This window comes from Bubalus bubalis, chromosome 18 (assembly GCF_019923935.1).
Source record: "Bubalus bubalis isolate 160015118507 breed Murrah chromosome 18, NDDB_SH_1, whole genome shotgun sequence".
NCBI classification, from domain to species: Eukaryota; Metazoa; Chordata; class Mammalia; order Artiodactyla; family Bovidae; genus Bubalus; species Bubalus bubalis.
In genome coordinates, this window is record NC_059174.1 from 46,368,896 (window position 1) to 46,385,273 (window position 16,378).

General features: G+C 47.6%; 1 protein-coding gene across 3 annotated transcripts in view; it reads left to right on the forward strand.

Moving 5' to 3' along the window:
• WDR62 (WD repeat domain 62) overlaps nt 1-16,378 on the forward strand; it is a 47,499-nt gene that overhangs the window by 7,739 nt on the left and 23,382 nt on the right. For 2 of the 3 annotated variants that reach the window (XM_006068762.4, XM_044931226.2), the window contains exons 2-10: nt 1,968-2,059; nt 3,698-3,760; nt 6,072-6,129; nt 6,362-6,532; nt 7,696-7,833; nt 8,239-8,421; nt 10,734-10,894; nt 12,382-12,571; nt 15,047-15,184. In XM_006068762.4, the coding sequence (XP_006068824.4) occupies nt 1,968-2,059; nt 3,698-3,760; nt 6,072-6,129; nt 6,362-6,532; nt 7,696-7,833; nt 8,239-8,421; nt 10,734-10,894; nt 12,382-12,571; nt 15,047-15,184 (1,194 nt within the window). The remainder of the gene's footprint in view (nt 1-1,967; nt 2,060-3,697; nt 3,761-6,071; nt 6,130-6,361; nt 6,533-7,695; nt 7,834-8,238; nt 8,422-10,733; nt 10,895-12,381; nt 12,572-15,046; nt 15,185-16,378) is intronic. The other variant, XM_044931225.2, reaches the window with a different exon arrangement.

Consider the following 16,378-nt stretch of genomic DNA (forward strand, 5'->3'; position numbering starts at 1 on the left):
CTCTCACAAAGGTCCTGTCACACTGGCCTGCTTTCTGTTTTCTTGAGACTCCAAGCTCTTTTCTGCCTCTTAGCCTTTGTGTATGGTGAGTCCTCTTGGCTTTTTGCTGCAGTCTACCTGACTGGCACCTATTCTTCAAGTCTCAGCCTGAATATCTCTACCCTGAAAGGCCTTCTTTTTTTATTCCTCTGAGAGGCCTTCTTGAACCCCAGTCTAAAGCGGTCGCCCACCTCAGTCTCTCACCCAGCACCTTATACTTCATAGCTTTTCTCTCTTATGTTTCTGAAAGTGCCTTGTGAGCTCTAAAGAATATGAAGGAGAGGAATAACAACCAGTTTCAGAGAGGTGGTACATGCGTGCTAAGTCACCTCAGTCGTGTCCAACTCTTTGTGACCCTGTGGACTGGCTCCTCTGTCCATGGGATTGTCCAGGCAAGAATATTGGAGTGGGTTGCCATTTCCTTCTCCAGGGGATCTTCCCAAGCCAGGGATCGAACCCACATCTGTTAGTCTCTTCACTGGCAGGCAGGTTCTTTACCATTAGCGCCAGAGAGGTGGTATAGGAAGGTGGTTAGGAGCACCACCTCTGGACCCAGACTGCCTGGGTTTTAACCTGAATTCTTCTTTTTTTCTTGAACTTTTCTGTGCCTCAGTTTCCTCATCTGTAAAATGAGGATAATAATATAAATGTTCCCTTATAGGGTATTTGTGAGGATTAAGTAAGCTCACGCATCTTAAGTACTTAGAAAAACATTTGGCACATTGCAAGTACTCTATTGCTATTAGTTACTACTGCTGTGATTATGTATTTTGGGTGACTGATGTCATGTATTTTTCCTGTGTGGTGGTGCAGAGTCCATCCAGCTTGCAAAAGACCTGGCCTAAAAATGACCAGCTATGCTCATGCCCAGTAATGCTGATTAACAGATTAAAAAAACAACATGAGTTCCATTGCCTGGGTTAGTCCTGCTAACTTCCCTTCTAGGTTACCCTTCTAGGCCTCTCTTTCCTCATCTGTAAGGAGATGATGATGATAGTGACCATATCACAGGGTTTTTGTGAGCATTAAATAAGTTAATACAGTTGTATAAACAGCGCCTGTCTCCTGATCAGATGCTCAATAAATATTGACCGTTACTGTCCTCTCTCTGCCTCTCATTTCTGAGGCCCAACACCTTGTTTGAGAGTGTTTTACTTTATAATAATTAGAAACTAATCTCTTAAGAATATGAAAATATCACGATTTGTTAGTCCATCCTCTGTAAATGTTTAATCAGCCATGATGGGGACTAGCTCATTTGACTTATTTTGCTTAGATAGTTTTTAAATTTTAAGTGTGATTGTTCCAGTTCAGTAGTTTCTTTACTCATTGAACCTCTAGACTGTCAATTTACTGAGCAAACGGACAGTGTCCTCTTCTGTTCACTGCTGTGAGCACAGCGCTGACTTTGAAACAAGAGACTGCCTTTGTATCCCAGCCTTGCTACTCCACAGATGTGGGACCTCGGCCCTCCGTGTTCTCATCTGTAAAGTAGGGCTGATAACAGCACCTTCTTCCCTGGGTTGCTGTGGGCTCTCGAGTCTTTCATATAAGACACTTACTCTTTTCACTGAGGCCTTCTCCCCTTCCTCTGTCCTCTCAGTTTCCTTCCATGCTTAGTTTTTCTCTGATGCTCCCATCATCACCTGATATCTATTTTACATATTCATTCTGTTCGTTTCCTGTGCCTACCATTCCGTCACCACTAGAATGTGAGCTCCAGGAGGACAGGGATTTGACTACATTCCTCACCATTCTATGCTTTAGCACAGTATTTGTCAAAGCAGTACTGAAGAGGATAAGCATTAGCTGCTGGTAGATGACCCTAGAAGCTCGGTGGACATGTTGGAAGTAACAGACTGAATGGATGGCTGAGGGGTGGGGAACCTGCTGGGGCAGGCGCTTCTGATTGGGCCTTTTCCCTGCAGGTATCACTCGAGAAGGTGCTTGGCATCACGGCCCAGAACAGCAGTGGCCTAACCTGTGACCCCAGCACAGGCCACGTGGCCTACCTGGCAGGGTGAGTGAGTCAGTGGGCCTCGGCCTCTAATCACTTATCCTGAATTCAGAGCCTGAAGTCTTCGATGAACCTCTCTGGGCCTTGGCTGTTCCCTCTGTAGAGTGCAGATAATGCTGCCTGCCTCTGAAGGCTGTGGGAAGGATTCTACAGGTCCCTCTATGTCTAGAACGGTACTGGCACGCATGCGTGCTAAGAAAGCCCTATTGTGACTGCAAGTGGGAGGTGGCAGCGATTCTGGGAAAGACAGGAGGTTAAGATCAAAGCCACAGTTGGTGTCAGGCAGTCTGCAATAGTGTCCTAGCTCCACCACACATGCCCCTGTCCTAGCCTCTGCTTTGGTAAAACAAAACTAGTGACACCCTCCTCCTGGTAGTTAGAGAGGACTGAAGGTCATCTGCAACCATTTATTCCACAAATACTGGTCTAACCTGCACTGTTCTAGGCACCAAAGGGACCCCTCCCCCCGCAGGTCAGGGCAAGGCCATAGTAATTCCTGATGAACAGCATCTGTTACTGAGTCTTTGGGAAGGAGCCAGAATACAGGACAAGGGGGACTCTTGAATCTGACTGGTGTGGAGTCATATCCCCACTCGTTCCCTGATCTGCTGGGGAACTCTGGGCAAAGAATTGCCCTCTCTGGGCTTCAGTTTCATCATCTATGAAAAGCAGCTAAGACTGCTGACCTCACTTGGCAGTTGTGAGGATTTAAAGATGTTGTACACAGTAAGTCTTTGGTGGGCTTCCCTGGTGCTTCACTGATAAAGAACCTGCTTGCCAATGCAAAAGACACAGATTTAATACCTGGGTGGGAAAGATCCCTTGGAGAAGGAAATGGTAACCCACTCCAATATTCTTGCCTGGAAAATCCCATGGCAAAGGAGCCTGGCAGGCTACAGTCCATGGGGTTGCAAAGAGTCGGACGCAACTTAGTGACTGAACAACAACAGTAAGTCTTTATTAGACCAGAGCCTGACAATATAGTTACTACAGAGGGAGTGTTGGCTTCTTTTTAAGAATTTGTTGATATCAGTAATAATATTAAGTGCCCAGAATTCTCAGCATAGATAATGGGGGAGGAGGAGACTGAAGAGAAGCATCTGAACAGAAAGAGCCTTGTCTATCAGTTCAGTTCAATTCAGTTGCTCAGTCATGTCTGACTCTTTGCGACCCCATGAACGGCAGCACGCCAGGCCTCCCTGTCCATCACCAACTCACGGAGATTACACAAACTCATGTCCATTGAGTTGGTGATGCCATCCAACCATCTTATCTTCTGTCATCCCCTTCTCCTCTTGCCTTCAATCTTTACCAGCATCAGGGTCTTTTCAAATGAGTCAGCTCTTCGCATCAGGTGGCCAAAGTATTGGAGTTTCAGCTTCAACATCAGTCCTTCCAATGAACATTCAGGACTGATTTCCTTTAGAATGGAGTGATTGGATCTCCTTGTGATCCAAGGGACTCTCAAGAGTCTTCTCCAACACAACAGATCAAAAGCATCAATTCTTCGGCACTCAGCTTTCTTTATAGTCCACTTCTCACATAGCCTTGTCTATATGTGGACTCTTATGTTGGGAGTGCAGTCATCCCTGGACCCCAGTACTCCCCTCAGTTTGGGCACATTTTCTTCTTTCTCCCCAGCTGTGTGGTGGTGATTTTGAACCCCAAGGAGAACAAGCAGCAGCACATCCTTAATACTGCCAGGTAAGCTGGGGCCTGGGACGGGGTAAGGGTGGGATCAAGGTCCTGACACATCCCTCCTTCCCCACACTGCCTGGAGGTGCTAGTGGGTGACTCATTCATTCACTCACTCGGTTCAGGTTCAGTCTGCTCTGTGCTAGGCACTGTTCCAGGTGTTGGGAACACAGCCATGAACAAAGGAGATAAGCTGCTCTCCACAGAGCTGACAGCTTGTGGAGGAGACAGACTAAACTAGTTGGCAAGTTACTAGCCAACCATCAGACCTTGACTGTGGCTATGAAGGAAATAAGGATGTGTTCGGGAAGGTTGGCAGGCAGAGGACCCTTATCAGAGTTTTTATCAGAGCCCTCCTGGGGCTGAGACCAGGAGAAAGTGAGGGGGTGACTCATGTGAAGGTGTGAGGAAAGCATTGTAGGCAGAGGGGACAGCAAAAGCAAAGTCATTTTTGAATCTTAGGTTGAGTAGATAAGAATCTTAAGTTGTTTGAGGAGCAGTCAGGGTTCCATGGTTGAGGCTAGAGCCCCAGAAGTCAGATCACCTTGGGGAGTGGTTGGCTATCATGCTGATTGCAAAGAGAAGCCACTAGAGGGCGTTTGCAGGCTGAGGCTATGCCTAGCCACCCCAGCCCTCTAGAATGCTCTATTTCCCTTCCCCACTTTCCTTTTTCCCACAAAATGTACTCCTTTTTGATATACTTTCTAATTCCCTCAGTGATGATATTTACTGTCTCTCTGTACAAGATGAGCTGTCTGGGGGCAGGGACTTTCTCTTAGTTAATTTCTGTGTCCCTATACCCTAGGTCAGTGTCTAGGACATTGACAGCACTTCTTGTTTCCTGAATGAATGAATGTAATTTGGGTTTTAGAAAGATCCCTCCAGCTGCCAGTTTATTGGGGAAGACTCTTGGCCCCAAGTTGGTACCTGGGGTCTGCCTGGTGGCCCATTGATCACTATGTCATCCTTGGGCTTTTGGTCCCCACTGAGTTGTGACCTTAGGAAAGCACTCCACTGCACCTTTTTTTTTTGGCTTGTGGGATCTTAGTTCCCCAACCAGTGAGAGCAGTGAGAGCTCAGAGTCCTAACCACAGGACCACCAGTCCTTCCCCTCATTGCAACTTTTTATTCTACAAATACTGCACAAATAGTTCAAGTTTAGCTTATTTGGCCCAGCTCTCCAGGTGGACAGAGAAGATGTGGGTTTTCTTCTTCCTTTACGATCCCTAAGGCAGGGTCCCTGAGATATGGTTTGGCAGATACAGATTCTCTCTTGGAAGGGGCTTCTTGGATCCTTGGCTCTGACTGTGGGTTCTGTCACTGGTGATGAGGGCAGAGGTGGGTCCCCATCCAAGCATGTTTATTCACTTTGTGATCTCAAATGAAATACTTCTTGTATGTATATCTTAAATATTGGACTTACTCGACAACCTTCAAAGTTTTCTACACGAAAATCCAGATGCCCTCTCATTTTGGAAAAGTGAGAGGTTCACATCTCTGGGGCCCACATTCTCCATGGCAGGAATGGGCTGGAGCTTGGTGGCATTTGTCAGAATCTCCATTGGCCAATTCTCATCCTCCCGGTTGCCTTCCCAATGCCCACAGGTGGTAGAGTAGGTCACCTTGATCTGAAGCACATAGTTGAGAAGAGTCCACTCTCAGTCACTGGTGGGTCTGTCTAAGGAGGTGGTGTGGCCAGAGTGGAGGTTTCCATCCTGGCTACATTTCAGAGTCACCTGATCCCGGGCTTCACCCTCAGAGAAGGCAGAATCAGTATGGAGTAAGGTGTAAGCGCTGGCAATTTTTAAACTTTTTACATTGAAATAATTTCAGACTATAAGAATAGTACAAAGAGCACCTGTACACCTTTCACCCATGTTTCCCAAATGCCAACATTTTACTAACATTTGCTTTATCATTCTCTATCTCTGGCAATTTTTTGCTGGTCAAGTGGTTAAGGCTCCACACTTTCCTGCCGAGGACCCAGGTTCAATCCCTGGTTGGGGAGCTACGATCCCACAAGCTGTGCAGTATCCGCCCCGTCAGGGCTTGAGGTTTGGGGGAGGAAAGGGCCTTTGCTTTTACAAAACCCCATTTCTCTGTGCACTGCCCCTGCTTCTCCTGGCTGCAGGAAGTGCTGGGAAGGCACCGGGTGCTGTGCCGGGCCAGCTTACCGCACTGGCTCTGGGGAACCGTGGTCGCTCCCCTCTCCTGGCCTCTTGGGCTCGAGGAGTGCACCGAGCGCGTCAGCACAGCCAGGCCGGGGTCTGGCTGCCCACCCTCAGTGGAACCAGTGATCAACCCCTTTCCTTGTCCCCAGGAAGTCTCTGAGCGCTCTGGCCTTCTCCCCTGATGGAAAGTACATAGTGACGGGGGAGGTGAGTGGTGATCATGGTGGAGGGGGTGGGGTGGGGTCTTGGGGCCATTCCTCTGGCCCCAGCAGACCTGAGGAGTCCCTGGAATAGCTCCTTCCTGGACCAGATGCGGCAAGGGGTGGTGGGGGATGGCTTTCGGGCACACCCTGGGGCAGTACCAGCTTCAGCCCTGACAGCCCCTCCAGCCTCGCCCGGTGCAGAACCCAGCAGCAGTAAATGGCACCATCTTCCCCAGAATGGGCACAGGCCTGCTGTACGTATCTGGGACGTGGAAGAAAAGAGTCAGGTGGCGGAAATGCTGGGCCACAAGTACGGCGTGGCCTGCGTGGCCTTCTCCCCCAACATGAAGCACATTGTGTCCATGGGCTACCAGCACGACATGGTACTCAACGTCTGGGACTGGAAGGTAAGAGCTGGTGGGTGGGTGGCAGACAGCTGGCCGCCAGAACACCCTGAGTCTCAGGCATGGGCAGAACTAAATGAGAGAACTTGGTAAAGCGTTTATCCAACACACTTCTTGTTTGTTTCATAATTTTTACTTTTGGCTGGGTCTTTGTTGCGCAGGCTTTTCCCTAGTTGCAGCGCTTGTGCTTCTCATTGTGGTGGTTTCTCTTGTTGCAGAGCACGGGGTTCCAGGGTGTGCGGGCTTCAGTAGTTGTGGCTCATGACTCTAGAGCACAGGCTCAATAGTTGTGGTGCACGGGCTTAGTTGCTCCGCGGCATGTGGGATCTTCCCGGACCAGGGATTGAACCCGTGTCTCCTGCATTGGCAGGCGGATTCTTTGCCACTGAGCCACCAGGGAAACCCTATCCAGCAAATATTTCTTGAGCACCTACTGCATGCCAATCCCTATTCTAGGCACTTGTTGTAGGGCATGTGACAAGCTCTCAACTAGTGGAACATACCATTCTTTTTATACTGACCAGCTGTGACCTTGAGCAAGTGACCTAAACTCTCTGTGAGTCTGTTTCCTCATCTATAAAATGGATGTAATAGTACCTACTTTGTTGAGTTGGGAGAACTCTGGGCTATGCGTTGGAAGGCTGGGCTTGGGAACAGCTGAGGGAGGACTTATAGTTGACAGAAGTGGGTGTCAGTCCTGGTGCTATTCATCACCTGCTGTGTGACCTTGAGCATGCGACAGTCCTCCCTGAGCGTGACAGGGTAGGGGGAGAAGCACCTCCCTCGTAGGACTGTTGAGGGGTTTCCTGAGCTGTCCTGTGAAGGGCTCAGTGGGGCCCAGAGTGAAAGCCCAATCTCCAGCAACACGGGTTGCATTGTCCTTCACTTCTAGCTGTGGCCGTCTTCAACACCATGTGTGGGCTGCAGGGCTTGGACTCCTGAGGAGAGTTCTGGAACTTCCTCTCCTGTGGAAGCCCTTCCAGGCCTCAGTCTGCTCTGTGTTGGGAATGATAAGAGGGTCACATGTAGGTTTCCCCAAAAAGAAGGGCCTGAGAAAGACACCCTTGGAGCAGGCGAGGGCAGAGAGACAAAGGGCTGAGAGAAGAGGCTCAAAGAGTCTGGTGAGATGGGTGCTGGGGTGACCTTCTCTGCACTGATTCTTCCAGAAAGACATCCTGGTGGCCTCCAACAAGGTATCGTGCCGGGTCATTGCCCTCTCCTTCTCAGAGGACAGCAGCTATTTTGTCACTGTCGGGAACCGGCATGTGAGGTTCTGGTTCTTGGAAGTGTCCACCGAAGCAAAGGTGAGTTTTCATCCCCACCCCCTCAGCCAGGCCTAGGGGAGAACCATCAGCGGTAGTAGGGACTCCTGGTTCTACCATGATTCGGGGGCAGTGGCTGTCTAGCCTCTCAGTGGGGTGGCCTTCTGCCTCTGGGACTGCTCTCCAGGTGCTGACTGACTGCCAGACCTGCCGGGAAACCTCTTCTCCCCTGCTGGGCCCTGGGGCCACCCCTCTTTCTGGGCCTGTGGCCTCCAGCCACTCTGCCTGGAAGCATGCGTGTTCTGTTCTTCCTTCTCCACTTGGAGGTGTTTCTGCGAGTTCTCCCATTTAGCTGTGTCCTGTCCACTGGTCAGGAGAGCCTGTCGTGACCTGGCTGGGGACTAGGCCGTCTGTTCGGGGTCTGACTGTGCCCTACTCTCCCTCCAGGTGACGGGCACGGTGCCCCTGGTGGGGCGCTCAGGCATCCTGGGTGAGCTGCATGACAACGTCTTCTGTGGTGTGGCTTGTGGCCGGGGCCAGATGGCAGGCAGTACCTTCTGTGTGTCCTACTCGGGCCTCCTCTGCCAGTTCAACGAGAAGAGGGTGCTGGAGAAGTGGATCAACCTGAAGGTACCCCAACCCCTCTCCGCTGTCAGTGCAGGAAACACTCTTCCCATGACGTGTGTCTCCAGAGACACACAGCAGTGCCCCTGCATCATAGCTGGTCATGCCAGCTCAGGGTCTGATTTCTGGTTCTGCTTATTTGATTCTGGGAGAGGCTCTCTGAGCCTCGGTTTTCTCATCTGTAAAATGGGACTACTGCTGTCTGCCTCACCAAGTTGATAGGGGTGTCCTGTGGGGTGGTATATGTAAGGCACTTAGCACATTGCCTGGCCCCCGTAACGGGTCAGGGTTACCATTGCTTCCCCATCACTGTGTAATCCAGTTCATATTTGTTTTCTTTACTGGACATTCTTGGCTGGTGGGAGGACCGCTTTTTTTCCCTTGTTTAATTTAAGGTATCATGGACTTAATAATTTTTATATTATTTTTACAATCAAAAGCTATATAAAATACATAAAAATTTAGGATGTGTGTATATGTATGGCTGAGTCCCTCTGCTGTTCACCTGAAACTATCGCAACATTGTTAATCAGCTATGCCCCAAACAAAATAAAAAGTTAAAAAGAAATACATAAAATTTTAAACCAAAAAATGATGTATCAGTGAATTGCAGAACCACTTTCCTTCAGGATCTGAGGGTTTGAGTCCAAGCTGTCTTTCCATCCTGGGATTGGGTGCCTGTTTGGCTGTTAGCAGAAGCATCAAAGTTTTCCTGCTTGTCCTATTCCTGCTGTTGCAATTCTCCTCTGGACCTCAGCTTCGGTGTTAACTGCCTGGCAAGAGGCATGTAGAGAATTCTGAGCCTTTTCTGTCTTTCCTAGTTGGTTAAACATCGTTTTTTTGTTTTGTTTTGATTTTTAATTTTTACAATGTTGTGTTGTTTCTGCCATACAACATCACGAATCAGCCGTAATTATACATACATCCCCTCCCCCTTGAGCCTCCCTCCCCTCCCCCATCCCACCCCTCAAGGTCATCACAGAGCATTAGACTGGGCTCCCTGTAGTATACAGCAGCCTTTCCAGCTATCCACTTTACACCAGATATATAGTTACACCATATATGTTGATGCTACTTTCTCCATTCGCCAATCCTGCCCTGCAAATAGTTTCATCAATACCGTTTTTCTCGATTCCGTATATATGCATTAATATACGGTATTTATTTTTCTCTTTCTGGCTTACTTCACTCTGTATAACAGGCTCTAGCTTCATCCACCTCACTAGAACTGACTCAAATGTGTTCTTTTTTATGGCTGAGTAATAGTCCATTGTATATATGTACCACATCTTTATCCATCCATCCGTCGATGGACATCTAGGTTACTTCCATGTCCTGGTTATTGTAAACAGTGTTGCAGTGAACATTATTTATTTTTCTCATTTGAATCCTCCTGCTAGAACTACTGAAGCTTTTAAGCAAGTCAGGAGTTTTGATAGATAGATGCTTAGTCCCTGAGTAGTGGTCTTAAGATGACTCAGAAACTAAGTCTTTCTAGATTTGGCATTGCTACACTAAGCTGTATCTAGAAGTTTGGCATGCCCTACCCCTTTATGTGCATGTCCTGGTTGAATGGATAGTCTTTCCTAAAAGACAGTAACTTTTTTCTGTGCTGTTTTGAAGTATATACTCTCTATAAAGTTATTTTTAAGCAATATGGAATCAAATTTAAGTTTAAAATTCAACACTTACAGTGCAGGTGACCTCGGAGGTCACAATCAGCTAAGGAGATATTTTCCATACACAGCTGAGTTCCTCTATAGCAATGACAACTCTGCCCCAATTTATGCCTTTGTGTGCCTGCTGCCACCTGTTCTTCCACAGTGACTGTACATTATACCTTGATTTCAAAGATGTTAAAATCTGAAAAAAATAGTTTTGTTTTTTTTTTAATATTTTTATTTTGTTTTGGGGTATAGCTGCTTAACAATGTCATGATAGTTTCAGGTGGACAGCAAAGGAAATCAGTCACGCATATTCATGTATCCATTCTCCCCCAAACTCCCATCCCATTCAGGCTGCCACATAACATCGAGCAGAGCTCCCTGTGCTGTACAGTAGGTCCATGGTGGTTATGCGGTTTAGATAGAGCAGTGTGGACCTGTCCATCCCAAATTCCCTATCTCTTCCCCCTAACCTGCCTCCTGGCAACCATAAGTTCATTTTCTAAGTCTATGAGTCTCTTTCTGTTGTGTAAGTAAGTTCAAAATATGGGCTTCTTAAATCCAAAAACTATAAAGCTTTCTGGAGGCCCACGGCTGACCTGGTCTGGGCCACATGAAGCATCAAGTCTACTTGGGTCCCCTTTGCCCCCACAGGTCTCCCTGTCTTCCTGCCTCTGTGTCAGCCAGGAGCTCATCTTCTGTGGCTGCACTGATGGGATAGTCCGCATCTTCCAAGCCCACAGCCTGCAGTACCTCACCAACCTGCCCAAGCCGCACTACCTGGGGGTGGATGTGGCCCAGGGCCTGGAGCCCAGGTACTGCCCGGCACGGGGAGGGAGAGGGGCCCACCTAGAGTCTGTCTGCCAGTATCTACCCATGCTTCCCGATCCATCTGCTTACTGGCAGCCCTGGGTGGAAGCAGGATACAGACCCTAAGGAGGCAGCAAAATCTCGTGATGTCTGTAGTTTAATGCATACGTGCTCAGTCGCTCAGTTGTGTCCAGCTCTTTGTGACCCTGTGGACTGTAGCCCGCCAGGCTCCTCTGTCCATGGAATTCTCCAAGTAAGAATACTGGAGTGGGTTGCCATGCCCTCTTCCAAGAGATCTTCCCCACCCAGGGATTGAACCTGAGTCTCTTATGTCTCCTGCATTGGCAAGTGAGTTCTTCACTGCTAGCACCACCTGGGAAGCCCAAGGCGCTGGATGATGGATGAGTACATAAACATTTGAAAAACAAAAAAAGATCATTTCAGATAGTCGTAAATGCTTTGCTGAAATAAAGCAGGGACTCCAGGAGAGGGTCTTGGGATGGGGCTGTGTTGACTGGGTGGCTGGGGGAGGCCTCCCGGTGAGATGAAGCCAGCTGTGTGGAGAACTGGGTCCTGACAGCGAATGCAAAGGCCTTAAGGGGCCAGCACACTGGGCTCAGTGTGTCATGGAGGCCATGTTGCTGGAGCCTGGTGTGCCGGGTGGGGGAAGGATGACAAGTGAGAGCACTGATGGAAGCTGCTGAGAGGGGCTCGGAGCCTGTCCTGAAGTCAGTGGGCAGCCTCAGGCATTGGTGTTACTTGGTGAGGCCTCGAGTAGTAGATCCTCTGGCTGCCATGTTGAGAGAGAGTGGAGGGGCTGAGTTGTGTTATATCTTCCTGCTTTGTTGTCAGTCTGTGGGGGTGCTGGGTGCCTGGGACTACCTCCTGGGTAAGCGTTTGGAGAGGGTGCCCAGATGTCACAAAGGAAGGAGAAGATGGATGATAGTGTGTTGCAGTGGTCAGCTCTGCTACTTTCCACTGTGAGCTCTGTGGCCTCAGGCAGGTCACTGTACATATAATATAGGACCTACCTTTCCTGGGAGTTGGGGAATTCAACACAGCTAGAGCTCTCAGCTCAGCACCCTGTGAGTGCTCAGTAAACTGTAGCTGTGGTAGGAAGGTCCCAGGACAGGACTGATACAGGGAATTTTGATCATGTGTTGAGGCCAAGAGAGAAGGCCATGATCCTGTGCTCAGAGAGGATGGATTTTGTGCTGAGTAAAATGAGGGGAGAGAAATGTTGACAGAAGTCGAAAACTCAAACACTCTCAGGGGCCAGGCGGAAGCTTCCAGTTTACAGCCTGTGTATTAGAAGCAAAGCAAAGGAAGAAGATGGAGCAAACAGTAAAGTTGGAGCGGGAAAACTGGGTTACCACAGAGATCATCAGAGACGGCACTGCCAGGCAGGAGGCTGCTTGGGTGTCACCAGAGGCAGCTGTCACTACTCAACAGTAACATTGTTAGTGACTGATGACTCACGTGGTCCTGTCAGCTTCCTCTTCCACAGGAAGGCAGAGGCCACCTACCCGGATACAGTGGCGCTGACCTTTGACCCCATGCACCAGTGGCTGTCCTGCGTGTACAAGGACCACAGCATCTACATCTGGGATGTCAGAGACATCAACCAAGCAGGCAAGGTGTGGTCAGAGCTCTTCCACAGCTCCTACGTCTGGAACGTGGAGGTGAGCCCCTCTCTCCCTCCCCCTACCCCTGCTCAGCCCCAGCCTGGGGGCTCAGCTGAGAAAGCTTCTGCAGAGTTTGGGAAGCCTGTTCAGCCATACCTGCCAAAGATACTCCTGGACCCCTACTATGTGCCAGCTGCTGTTCTGGGTTCTGGGGACATGTCTGAGCAGGAAGCTGACATGAGTCCGCATCTGGAGCTCACATCCAGGTGGTAGAGTACACCTATGAACAAATCAGTCTAGAACATGCCGAGTACAATACCTTTCTGAAGAAAAACAAAGCCACCTAGCCTGGAATGGGATCAAAGGTGCTATTTTAGAAAGGAGAGTGGTTAGGGAAAGCCTCTCTGAGGGTGTGACATTCTTCTAGTGAGGGACCTGCAGGAAGAGAAGAGTGAAGCTAGCCACCACTGGGGCTATGGCAGGCGCAAAGACCCCACAGCAGGAGCATGTGTACCTCAGGGAGCTTTCTGTCAAGGGCATTTGTGTACTTTATTGCTTTTTTTTGGTTTTTATTATTTTATTTTTGGCTGTGCTGGATCTTTGTTGCTTCGTGGACTTTTCCCTAGTCACAGAGAACAGGGGCTACTCTCTAGGTGTGGTCTGCGGGCTTCTCTTGTTGAGCATGGGCTCTAGGGCTTCAGTAGTTGAAGTTTGCGGGCTCTAGAGCACAGGCTTAATAGTTGGACGCGCTCAGTTGCTCCACGGTATGTGGGATCTTCCCAGACCAGGGATCGAACCTGAGTCTCCTGCATGGGCAGGCAGATTCTTTACCACTGAGCGACCAGGGAAGCTTGCTTTTTTTTTGTATTTTAAGTATTAAAGAAGTCTTTTATTTTCTGAGAATGAATCTGTGGGACTTTTTCATTCTCTGAAGGTGTTCGAAGTACTTCTTGCCGATAAAGAAACTCTTGGAGAAAGAATTGTATCCAATTTTTTTTTTTTTTTTCTGAAAATGTTTGTGCTAGATAAATGATGTTTTCAGTGGCCCAATTCAAGACTGTGAGAAATAACTTCATTCTTTTGAGTAGACATTATCCAGCTCTTTGCTTGAATGTATCTGCCTTCATGGATCTGACATTTCTGTTGCTTGTACTTTTCTCACTTAACAAAAATATTTTTTAAAAATAATTTTCAAAATTTACGTTTAAAAACATTCTTCTTGGGAAAAACCATGAAATATTACAGATAAAGCTAAAGTCTGTTTTGATCTTTTAATAACTTTTTACTCAAAGTCTATTTTATCTAACATTTCTATAGACATGCAAAGCTCCCTTTTAGTTACTATTTGTATGAAACATCTTTTTCTCTGCCTTCACTTTCAACTTGTATGTATCTTTGAATATAAAGTCAGTCTCTCTCTTTCTTGTTTTGGCCACACCACATGGCATGCCAGGATCTTAGTTTCCCAACCAAGGATCAAACCCATGGCCCCCTGCAGTGGAAGCACAGTCTTATCCATTGGACCTCCAGGGAAGTCCCAACTGAATTGCTTGTGGACAACATATAGTTGGATCTTTTAATCTTTTTGCTATTTATTTCCTTTTGATTGGACAGTTTAACTCATTTACATTTAAAGTAATTCTTCATTAAGTAGGTCTTACTCTTACTAGGCCACATAAGAGAACTTAGGTTGTTGTTGAGTCACTAAATAATGTCCGACTCTTTGCGACCCCATGAACTGTAGCACACCAAGCTCCTCTGTCCTCCACTATCTCCCGAAATTTGTCCAAATTCACGTTCATTGAGTTGGTGGTGATGCTATCCAGGATTTGCTCTTGCTATATCTTTGATGTTTCTTAATTCTTTTATCACTACCTTCTTTTGTGTTTAATTGATTTTTTTGTATTATTCCATTTTGATTTGCTTCTCATTTTTTCTTTTGTATATTTTAAAGTTACCTTCTTACTAGAAGATTATAAGTAACATCTTACATTTTCAACAAACTAGTTTGAAATACTAGCAGTTAGGTTCAATAGTATACAAACACTCTGCTCTTTATGTAGTTCTGTCCCTCCCCCTCTATGTTGTTATTGTCACAAATTATTCAATATCTTCATCATTGTATTTTCATCAACACCGATTTTATTTTGTTATTTATTTGTTTGTTTATTTTTGGTTGCACTGGATCTTCGTTGCTCCCTGCGGGCTTTCTCTGTTTGTGGCGCGAGGGCTTCGCTTGTTGCAGAGCATGAGCTCTGAGCCCTCAGGCTCAGTAGTCGTGGCTCCCAGGCTCTAGAGCACAGGCTCAGTAGCTGTGGCACATGGGCTTAGTTGCCCCAAGGCATGTGGAACCTTCCCAGACCAGGAGTCAAACCTGTATCCCCTGCATTCCCTGGCAGATTCTTAACCACTGGACCACCAGGGTAGCCCTGCAACTTACTATTTTTCACAAAAATCCAATAGTAGGTCACAGTGTTGCCTTCAAAGTGGTTGTACTGAATCGCCCTTTGCCTTGTTCTCTGGGGACTGTAGGTGTATCCTGAGTTTGAAGATCAGAGAGCTTGTCTACCATCAGGATCTTTTCTGACTTGTTCCTCAGACAATACCATCCGCTTCTGGAACATGGACAGCAACCCTGACTCTCAATGGCAGAAGAACATCTTCAGTAATGTGAGTGGCTTCATTGTGATCTGTCTGTTAGGAGGAACAAAGGCCTACTTGAAGCTAAATATGAGGGCAGGAAAGAGTTTTATGGAACCTGGGTGTTCAACTTCACTAGGGGCAGGAACCAGGAACCAAGGCAGGTCACTTTCTGGCTCCTCTCTCAGTTTTCTTTCTCTCCCTCTCTAAGTGGCATGGTCTTTCCTCTTTGCTTTCCTTTGAGTCAGCTCCTACTCTCTTAAGTGTATGTGAACACAGCTACTCCAGGCAATCCAATATACTCAACAAAGAAGAAATTGTTCCCCAAGTCTTGGGCTAGAACCCTCCTGGGGAGCATGTGATGGGCCAAACCAGGCAGAGGTGTACCCTGTCTAGCAATGACTAGGATGGGGTGCTGGCATGATGAGAGGCTGGGGAGAAAACAGTTTGCTGGAGAAATGTTGGGTGTTTCTAGGTCAGTGAGAGAGCTTCTCTGGGGAGCTAAGGCCTAAATCATACATTCATTGATTCTGCAGTTACTACCAAGGTCAGTGCTAGGTGCTGTGTTGCATGCTGGGGACACATCAATGACTAAGACACATTCTTCTCTCATAGCACCTCCAGTCTAGTGGAGGAGGCAGACAATGAGCCAGTAACACACACTATGATATACTTCCAAGCATAATAAGTACTGAGAAAGAAAGTTGTGAGGTATGAGTAGGATACATGAATAGTCATCTGATTCTATCTGTGGCACTACGGGCAGCCTCTAGAGGAAGAGATAACTTAGATGGGAGGACTGGGCAGCGTAAAGAGGGGAAGGGAGAGTGTTCTACACCAAGGGACAAAGGCCTTGAGATAGGAAAGAGCTTGGTGAGTTGGAAAACCCAAAAGAGGTCAGTGTTACTGGAACAAAAGAGGCCCTTAATACAGGATATGTAAAGCAAGTGCTCCTTTCCTACTAGCCTCACTAGCACCTCTTCTCCCCCAACTATCTTCTCTTCTGCACCTGTGATATATGTGTTGTATTTGGTTATACACAATAGAAAAAGCCCAAACAAGAGGTAAATGTTTGATTTTCTGGCTCATAAAAATAGCCTAGCAGTAACAAGTCCAGGCTGTTTTGGCAGCTTTAGGAAGCACTTAGAGACCTAAGAACCATCCATTTTGAAGGAGTGGCCCTTGTCCTCATGACCCAAGATGGCTACTGGAGCACCAGTCGTC